Source organism: Camelina sativa, chromosome 18 (assembly GCF_000633955.1).
Source record: "Camelina sativa cultivar DH55 chromosome 18, Cs, whole genome shotgun sequence".
NCBI lineage: Eukaryota > Viridiplantae > Streptophyta > Magnoliopsida > Brassicales > Brassicaceae > Camelina > Camelina sativa.
Genome location: NC_025702.1, coordinates 4,298,901 through 4,309,934, shown reverse-complemented (window position 1 = coordinate 4,309,934; position 11,034 = coordinate 4,298,901). Strand labels below are relative to the sequence as shown.

The 11,034-nt window shown below is 35.7% G+C and overlaps 1 protein-coding gene across 1 annotated transcript; it reads right to left on the bottom strand.

Annotated features, from left to right (window-relative positions):
• On the bottom strand, positions 1,087-2,822 carry LOC104763124 (cannabidiolic acid synthase-like 1). The gene is given in 2 exon segments (XM_010486541.2): positions 1,087-1,419; positions 1,421-2,822. Coding segments are annotated over 2 exon segments (1,641 nt in total). The 5' UTR covers positions 2,771-2,822; the 3' UTR covers positions 1,087-1,128.

Genomic DNA, 11,034 nt, shown 5'->3' with positions numbered 1-11,034 from the left:
TTTTTTTTTTTTTTTTTTTTTTTTTTCATTCTTCTGTTTGTGTTGCATGGTTGGTAAAAATCCCATATACCGACACGATCTTGTTCATCTAGATTGACTTTTGGGGTTCGGTCGACGTTTACGGTCCTACCTAGGTACAAACTCCAAAACCCACCAAATTCGTCAATTTGTTTTTATTTTGGTGGAGAAATGTGTGGACTGGTCCACATAACCAGACATGATATAAAAAAAAACAAATCCGTTACACAGGTGCCGATATAAACCAGTCCATTGCAAACGTTTTCAACTAATGTTGTGTCAATTATGAATCATGCTCAAAGATCAGATAAAGACATTATTTGAAGAGAGGAAAAATAATAATTAGAATTGGTGATTGACACAATTATAAATACTTTTGAAATATCAGGTGGGGCATTTTACTTTTTTTTTGTTAGCACTCAGCACATTTTATGGATAGGAATGTCTGTGTGTGGGACATGCCAATTATTTCTATTGATGCCACTCTATGGTTTTTATAAGTATTCAAATTATTAGGTGGTAATTGGATTTTTGGATGTTGCTTATCGTCTAGAACGTTTAAAGACTTTAGACGTTAATCAATCATACACAAATCACTAAAAGTATTAGTATACGCCGTGTTCGAATTTTGATGCTTTGAAACCTGTCATTTTGAGCCGTCATTTTGAGCCGTCAGGTGAGACACAGACACCGATTGAGCATTCATATTTTATATATATAGCAAGTTCTCTTGTATTTCCCTCTCTCCGATAAATAGTGTCATGACTTGAACCCATAAGATAGAGCTAATCCAGCTAAGCCCTTAATCCAAATGTGCTACAAGTCACAAGATCAGCTTAGAAAAAATTAATCATTTGAAAATATCTATTTTTAATTTAATGGTGGAGTATGGGACAATTCATGTCTATCATTTCCTATTATTTCACTTTTTGTACTTTATGTATATACCCTAATTATTTTGTTCCACCAGATTAGACTAGACTAGACATGTCCACTCAAAATTTGACATCCCGGTTTGAATATTTAGAACATACCCGTTTACAAAAACTCGGTTTATTTTTGGTTCAGTTGGTTTAATTCAATTATTAAAGGAAACAAGTTTGAAAATTTTTAAGTAAAAGATTTCAGAATTGGAATACTTTGTTCATCACAGAAGAAATCCATTGGATCAACGCTAGTTTTAACTCTCACCAATCTATCGAAATTGTTTTTAAAATACTTAACACCCCAAATCTTTGCTTCCTCGTACTTTGTCTTCATACTCATCCCAAGATACATTCCCAAATCAATGTCCCTAAAATTAACATAAGCTCTTCTTGGAGATTTTGAAACATAAGGAGTCATAAATTTGTGCACGCTCTCAACCCACCTGAAGTATTTTTTCGTATCAGTCTTGTTCTTTATCTTCTCCTTCACTCCAATAAGCCAAATATTGAATCTCATACATATTCCCTTTTCGATGTGGAAATGGTATTTTAGATTCCGCAATTTCACTCATTTTACCACCAAATGGAGTGAGTATAATCTTAGCACGCTGAGCCTCGGGTGTGTAGAACCGTCTCCAGAGATACTGAATTGCGGTTTTAGGTATCGGTCTTTGGATAAAGTCGTCTTTCCCTTTAAAAGATCTCGAGGTTCGTTTTCGTTTCGCAAGACTATCCATCGATTCTTCTTTGATAAAATAGAGGACAGACTCAATCCAACTCATTTCTCTACAATTTTTAACCTCAAGACCTAATTCTGGAAACTTCTTCTTCATTAACACTAGTAGATCGTTTACCGGACCGAGGTAAAGTCCCGGGAACGAAGCGTAAACCTTAGTTTCCTTCTGCAACGTAGCTCTTATGAACAGATCATTAGGAACCTTATCCGCGATATACTGCCACCTGTTAAAGATCAAGACAGCCTCTTCTTCTGATGTTTTGTTGACAAGAAATACAGTTACTACCGTTGGAACATCGACCAATCTAATCTTCCATGATATGATAATGCAAAAGCTCGATCCCCCACCTCCACGGATAGCCCAAAAAAGATCCTCACCCATGCCTTGTCGGTCAAGAAAGCTTCCGTTCGCGTCCACAATATGCGCGTCAATTACATTATCCGCGGACAAACCGTGTTTTCTCATTAACGTACCATACCCTCCACCTCCGAATTGCCCTCCAACGCCAACCGTTGGGTAAAGACCGGCTGGGAAAGCTAAAGATTTGCTCAACTTCCCTATCTTGTAGTACAGTTCCCCAACTGTTGCTCCGGATTGGACCCAACCGGTCCGGTTATCAACATCTAATGTAATAGACCGGAGATATCTCAAATCAATGACAACGAACGGTCTGCTTTTGGCGATGTAAGAGAAGCCTTCGTAGTCATGACCACCGCTCCTAGTCCTGACGTGGATACCGTGAGACCGTGCGCATGTAACCGTGGATTGAACATGGGTGACTTGAACCGGAGTAATGATTGAGACCGGTTTAGGTGTTTCAAGAACAGAGAATCTTGGATTTTGTATGGAAGAATTCAAGATTGAGTAAAAAGAAGGGTCTTTGGTTGTGTGTATGATTCTTGAATCAACGGTGTAGTTGTTTATATTGTAAGAGAGACACTTGAGAAAGTCTTCGTGGTTAGTCCACTGGGCTGAAATCGATGGAACATGAGAAAGAAAAAGATTTAACAGGAGAAAATTTGCAATGAGAGAATGAAAAGTTCTCAAAAACTCCATTTTTGATGCATAGATAGATAGAAATAGAATCATAGAAACGGTGACGAGGAAAGCATAAGGTTCCTTTTGAAGAACTTTATTTGGTTTTTATATATCAAGTGGCCATGAGTTAAGATTATTTTTTATAATATCAAAATAAGCTAAAAAAGTGGTAATTGTAAACTATTGTTGAAGAAAACGATTGATTGGGTGTCATTTCTGAAGAAAATAAAATTACTTCAAAACTTTTTAAAAACATTGTGGAAAATGTGGTTTGAGGCCAATTCTAAATTTCTAATTTTATTCTTTAAAAGGGAAACAAGAATCTAATATATTTAATTGGTAATAATGAGACAAAAAAGTTTATAAATGAAATTTGGAATGTGTTCGTAGCTTCTGAAAGTAAGAAAACTTTAATTGATACAAAGAATATATATAACAATATATATAGTCAAAATTTAAAATAAGAGAACTTTTAAGAGAAATAAAATTTGAATCTATATGAGGTACACGATTAGTAGAATAAATCATAAAAATGCAACAATGATACGTAACATATAAGTTGAGAGTAATACACATTACTATTTATCGAAAAAATAAGTTTTTAACACGAGTAGAACTGCGATACTACACCACAATTAAAAAAAACATATGTTTACCAATTCTACTTTTGACTTAAATCTTATTAACCTAAAATATATTAAAAGGGAAGCATTATTCGTTAAGTAGGCATAAAGTTGGAGATTATTATATGAAATGCCATTACAAATAGAATAAACAAAAAACAGAGAAAATGGTAGAATTATATTAAATTAAAATTCAAAAGACGCGGACTCTGTCAAACCCGACCCGAAGTTTATGGGTTTGATAAAAAATTTGAACAAAACATAAATGAGCGACAAAGTATATTTTTCAAATCTAAAAAAGAAAACTCGCAGAAAAAAAAAGGGAAGCATTTAATAATATATTACATGTTTGTATGACTAATGATCCAAACGTTTTGGGCTATCTTATAGTACAAATCGGCCCACTTTTATATAACGTGTCCAATACTTTGGTTCATAGTTTGCTATGGAATGACGTTTTTTATTGGAAAGTAAATTATGGGAACGAACGATACATGTAAAAAGTATCCAAACAGATGTTGATTTCTAGAAATTTTGTCAATCAATGACTCACACGTAAATTAAAGAAATTAAGAGAGGACTAATAATTCTCAAATACAGCATATCAAATATCCGGTAAACTAAACATATCAATTAACGTAATTCGAGCGCATTTATTTATATGTCAATTTTCCAAATTCAAAATATATTATAACAATTATGGAAAACCAGATTTTACAAAATTTTGGATGCATTTCACATGTTTAAATATTTAATATTCCTCATTAGTAGTGAAATTACGCAAATTTGGGAGTTATTCCACGTTTACGGAATATTAAACATGGCAAAATATTTGCCACTTACCTAATTTTCCTATCATGGTGTACGACTATAAAAACCATACAACGTGATGTTATTGTTACTCAAATCAAACACATAAAACAGTATACTACAAGCACTACTTCCAAAAAAAAAAATGGCTGCTAACAATGTTTTCACAAGTCTTGCTACCATTAAGTCTTTCAAAACGACTTGGAAGATCCAAGTCAAGATTGTGCATTCTTGGAGGCAGTACACGTCTTTCTCCGGAGAAACCTTGGAGGTCATACTCGCTGATGTTGATGTGAGTATATTACAAGGATACTACTCATTTTATTTCTTTATGTTCAGAAAACATATAATAACTGTTCATGTTTTCTTTTAATAGGGAATTCTGATTCATGCAACTATAAAAAAAACCAGGTCAACAAGTTTTTCCGTATGATAGTTGCGGGAGAGTGGAGAATCATTGAGAATTTCCAGCTGACTAAATCTATGGGAAAGTACAGGGCAACTAATCATGCATTTAAGATGTCCCTAACAAACAGCACAATCATTAGCCGTTCTCCTGTACTATCAGATGATTGGTATTTGGATTTGAAAAGTTTTGAAACAATCACTGCTGATGAAGGTCTTAGTGAGAACATCTTGATCGGTATGTACTTTGTAAACATTTTTTAACATTTAACAGAATACAATAACTGCTCCGCTCAATTTATATTTTTGGCATTGTAGATGTTGTTGGACAGGTTGTCAACATTGGTGCTATGGTAACTCATGATGTCAATGGGAAGATTTCCAAGTGCCTGGATGTTGTTTTGAGGGATACTAGGTGATACAAACTATTTTAAAGAGAAAAATAATGATGTATACAATCATAATGTATAACGGTTCTAACTTATAAAACTTTTTTTCAAACAGTGACAACCGCTTGCCATGTACCTTATGGGGGAGATTTGCAGATACCATGTAATCTATAGATTTCAGCGGGGAAAGCAAAATGGATTATGGGTACTAGGTATTTTACATAATCGACGATATTAAATAAAATCCTTGCGTGTGTTTCAGATTGATGTACTTATCTGTTTTCAATATTTGGTTTCAGGGCCTGTACTTTTTTTAATGTACTTTACAATAAGAAGGGAGTTATGAGCAAAACAATGATGCTTTCCAAATCTAAATATGGTATTACACTGTCTTCATTATCCAAACCACTATCAATGTCGCGAATTACTAAGATGGTAATGTGAAAGAGAAAACTGATTATGTTGGAAAGACAGAAGTTTCTAAATGGGTTACATTTAAGAAGTATTTCGATGTGAAGATTGAACCAAGTGTAGGCAGAACGGAGAAAATGAATGTGACAAGAACCTAGATGTCAGATATGTGATGCTAACTATCCATGATTTCATCTATTTATCTGATTACTTTGGCAACTTAGTTCTGTTTTCGAAATTTAGAATACAATAATTTCCAAATGATTAATTAAGCATTAAGACAGAGTTTTCAATTTTTGGGAAATTTGTTATGTCATACGATATTCAATAATATTACCAAAGTTCTATTCCGTTAAAGTCACTCCTACTTATTAAGTCTAAACTATCTATACTTGAAAATAAAGTTTGAAATTACTAACCGATTAACAAAGTGCTAGACCTTTGCACGTCTTTGATAAACCCCCATACTTCATCAACTTACAGAACATACCTGCATATGACACAGTTTCTTAAAATAAGCTTGAATAACCAAAAAAGATAACATATCAAAACTAGCAAAACGGAAATTATAATAGATTTGATGATAGAGGTTACCGGAACTACAAACTGATCGACGAACCGGCACTAACTTTTTCCATAAATCAAACACCGACATTACAGACGCTTTGTTTGTGATATATTAACTTTCCGTATATATAATATATGCAACAATCACGTACAAACTATTAGTCTTATTCCACAAAATAAATTTACAAATATGCATACTATTCGAAATAAAATTATGCATATACTATTTGTAATAAAAAATATTTTATAAAAACACTTGCAACATTCTTGAAAAAAATTTCTAATTAACAACAACATAACAATTCATTTGTAAATTAAAATAAACTTATGTGCCCGCACGTACGTGCGGGTCCGACTCTAGTATATTTTAAAAACAACAGATATAAGGTAGACTTCTTTGATAATAAAAAAAGGTAGACCTCATTTATAAATGACATAGTTGTAGTACTAGTTGAAGGCCTCATATGTCCAACTAGTTATACGAAAAGGGTTTTTGTTAGGCAAGAGGTAGTGCAGAATTTAGCTGATGAAGAATCATTTCTATTTATTGTTCAAAGCATTCAGACAAAATCTCATTTTCACAAAAAAAAAAAAAATTGGAGTGCAAGGATACTCTTATTTATTTATCAAAGCATCTAGAAAATGATGATTTGTTTGGGGTTTTACGTTGGTTGGTTTGATCCGAGTAGAGGGAAGCTGTGTACCTCCCAATTGGTCTGTGTCTCACTGTGATTTTGCATAATGATTTGCATCCGTTCGCATTGTTGGAAACCTAAAACACTTGAGCCACTTTGAAATTGCCCTTACACCTAGACCATAATGTTTTCGATATCCCCTTCGTGAGAGTGCACGCATTTACTAATGAATGTTAAAAGGTCAAGTTATCTGACTCTAAACTCTTTGTGTACTTGGGATTTAATGAAGTTGATATGGTCATGGCGAAGTACGATTTAGTATGGTTTGATATGAGCTTTGTGATAGTGGTTTGTAGGCAATTGTTTGAGAGCATGATCCCAGAAGAATATGTGAGTTCTCGCGTTTTCAAACCTCTCTCATTGACAAAGGTTTTTGCTTTGCTTGAGGACAAACAAAGATCTAAGTCGGGGGGAGTTGATGTATTGTGTTTTTGGTGTCTTTTGTCCTTCATTTAATATTCGTTTTGAGTCATTTGTCGCATCTTTGTCCGTCTTTTGTGTCTTTTTGATCTTTTCTTGAGTTGTGATTAGGTGTGGAGACAATGTGCTAGATTTGGAGACTTTTGGTTGGATTCGAGCTTAATTAGAATAAAGAAGCAGGAAATTTTTGGATATCTTCAAGTTGAACTGAATCATGATGTCTGGTGAAGTCTATAGACAAGTCTGGGAAAGTCTAGTAAAGTCTATAGACAATTTTGTTGAATTATGGAGAGGTCTGATGAAGTCTGGTGAAGTCTAGTAAAGTCTGTAGACAAGTTTGTTGAAGTCTGAAGAAGTCTGGTGAAGTCTGGTGAAGTTTGAAGTCAGGTCTGGTGAAGTCTGGTGAAGTCTATAGACAAGTCTGGGAAAGTCTAGTAAAGTCTGTAAACAAGTTTGTTGAAGTCTGGAGAGGTCTGGTGAAGTCTGGTGAAGTTTGAAGTCAAATATGGTGAAGTCTGGTGAAATTTATTCACAAGTCTATTGAAGTCTGATAAAGTCTGTTTTGACTACAATCGAGACACTTATTTCCTTTTTCTAAACTTTTCTATTCTCATTTTTTATTTTAATAAGGGTATAAATACCCCCAAAACCTAATTAGCAGGGGGGAGGCTATATTCTATTTTTCTGAGTTTTTCTGCAACTGAAGACTTTTGTAAGCCATTTCTGGAGATTAGAGATTCATCATCTTTGACAATTTGGAGAAGATTTCTAAACTCTTTCCTCATTTTATTTCATCAATTTAATTATGTCTTCTTCATCTATTTGTGTTGTTGCTTTCAATATGTGTGGGTAGTCACCTAGTTGGGTTTTAGTGTTCTAAGTAGGGGATCAAATGATTTAATGGTTTAATTGTTGCTTGGGATCTTTATTTTATTTGTGGTTCTTTGATTCATATGCTCTTAATGCTAGAATAGGACTGATCACCCTGTTCTAGATTCTAGGTCTTTCTACGCATAACAAGTGTTCGATAGAATGGCTGAACCAATATGAATAGAGCAATATTTCTCTAACCTGCGAAAGTTGATGTTAGGGGATATCGTGAACTTAGTGAACTTGTTTGATAATGCAAATTTGATTAGGAGATTATTAATGAAAGTTTAGTAATTGAGTAGTGAACTTTAGTGATTAACACCTTGAAAGAGGGTTAGTCAAATCTTGTGTTCATGTTCTACAACGGTTCTTAACTATTGAATTCCTTGTTTCATTTCCCCATTGGTCATTGATCTCTGAAATACCCTATAGCCCAATGTTTTAATACCATAAGTTAAATAGTTTTATTTATTGCATTTTTATTAACAATTTCTGAAACCGAACAAACAAACTTTTGTTCGCTTTAGCTATTTACAAGTCTCACAAATCTTTAGTGTACCATTGGTCCTTGTGGATTTGACCCCGCATATACTGCCTTGCGGTTAAGTGTATCGGGTAAATACTCGAGCAATCAAGTTGGCGTTGCCCACTTAGCTGCTTTTAATCAAAGACCAGCAAATGTTTGACAGACTTTGAGGGAACATGATGCTCCCAACGCTGAGATGTACCGCGGAGGTATCCAACATCCTCCAATCGCCAGAAATTATTTTGAGATCAAACCGGCACTCTTGGGTTTAGTGAAGCAAAATCAGTTTCATGGTCTACCGTCATAGAACCCAGTTTATCATTTGGAGTACTTTGAGGATATATGTGGCACGACGCGAATGAATGGGGTACCTGATGATGCTGTCAAATGCAGGTTGTTCTCATTTTCTCTGAGTGAGAAAGCTCATCGCTGGTTTAAGTCGTTAAAGGGAGATACCATTCGAACATGGGATGAGTATAAAGCTGCGTTCTTGGGAAAATATTTTACTCAAGCAAGGACTACTCTTCTTAGGAATAAGATTTCAGGCTTCCAGCAGCATGCTACTGAGTCATTCCATGAGGCTTGGGAAAGGTTCAAAGACTATAAGAGAGAATGTCCTCACCATGGATTCACACCAGAATCACTCATCAACACGTTCTACAGAGGGGTTGATGAGAGGTATAAGATGGCCCTGGATACAGCTAGTAATGGGGACTTCATGACAAAAACAGAAGGAGAAGCTGGGATTTTGATTGATAACCTAGCTGCTAGCAACAGTAACCATTATGTTGACTATGATAGGCAGTGAGAAGTAATGGAGGAGTAGAATCAAAACAGATTGCTGAGTTGACTTCAAAAGTGGAGCAGCTTTTGAGAAGAGATCAGAGGAGTTTGAAAATCTGTGATGATACTGGTGATGGTAAGGTTTATCACGAAGGTGCTGGGGATGTTAATGAGGAACTACAAGCTGAGCTGAATTACGTGAACCAAGGATATCAGAACAATGGTTTCAACTAGGGTTACAAGAATCACCCCAACCTCTCTTACCGGAGCACTAATGTTGAGAACCCACAAGATCAAGTATATCCACCACAACAGTTTCAACAAAAGCAGTTTATATCAGGGCAAGGAAACTACAATAAGCCATTTGTGCCTCAGGAGCAAGGACAGGGAAATGGATATGGTCAAGGAGGTTTTCAGCAAAAACCTCAGTTTAACAACTTCCAGGGAAGTTACCAAGCACCAGTTTAAGTTCCTGTGAGCAACACTTCTACGTATTCTTCAGGGGATAATGAAATGAAGTTGATGATGCAGCAGATTGTTGAAGGTCAGGTGAAGAATGCTGCTGAAATCAATGTTAAGGTGGACAACATGTACCGTGATCTCAATGGGAAGTTCACAACACTATCTTCACATGTTAAAACTCTTGAGAACCAAGTAGCTCAGATTTCTTCCTCCTCTACGCGACCATCATGTGTTTTACCAGGGAAAAGTGAACCCAAAAATAAAGAGCATTGTTATGCTGTTATGATTCAAGAACCTACAGAAGTTGCTGAGAGAGGTCTACAAGAAGCTGCAAATGAGAGTATTATTTTAGAGATGGAAGTTCTTGTTGTTGATGTTGCTGTAGATGATGAGATTGCAGGAGATGATGAGCCACCATACGTTGCACCACCACCATATGTTCCTAAGCTCCCATTTCCAGGTCGTATAATGGAAGCTAAAATACAAGCTAAAAAGGCGAAAGCTCGCTTTGATGAAGTTATGAAAGAGTTTCACATCAAACTCCCATTCCTAGAGTCAATAAAGAATACAAAAACATACAAGAAATGTTTGAAGGATGTCTTGTCTTACAAGAAGAGCATTGAAGAAGGGGTCATGATGATTTCAACTGGGAAGGCATATGTTCATTTTGAGAAGCAGGAAAAACATCAAAGGAACAAGGAGAAAACCCTTGCAATGGCACACTTGAAAGAGGAGGTAGAGATGGTTAGTTCTGAGTGCAAAGCCATCATCCCGATTGAGATTCCTAAGAAGCTTGGAGATCTAGGGAGTTTTGTACTACCTTGCCAAATTGGGAGATTCATGTTTGAGAGATGCTTATGTGACTTGGGAGCTAGTGTCAATTTGATGTCGCTTTATGTGTCAGAGCATTTGGGAATCACCAATTTCAAACCGTCAAGGATCTCCTTAGTGCTTGCTGATCGTTCTGTGCGATCTCCAGTTGGGTTGGTGGAGGATGTTCATGTTAGAGTTAGGAACTTCTACATCCCAACCGACTTCATAGTTTTGGGGCTTGATAAAGAACCACATGATCCTCTCATTCTTGGTCGCCCATTCTTACATACCGTTGGGGCTATGATTGATGTTAAAAAGCAGTAAATTCACTTGCAGATTGGTGACCATACTCAGGAGTTTGACATGCAAAGGTTGCTGAAAAAACCTACTATTGGAAGACAAGCCTTTTCAATTGAAACCATTGATGATCCTAGGGGTAAGTATGTGAAGAAATGCATTGGTTGGAGTGAGGTCAAGGAAGTCCTGGATGGAGACCTTCAAATTCCAATTAAAAAGCTTAGTGCTCCATGCAAGGTTAAGC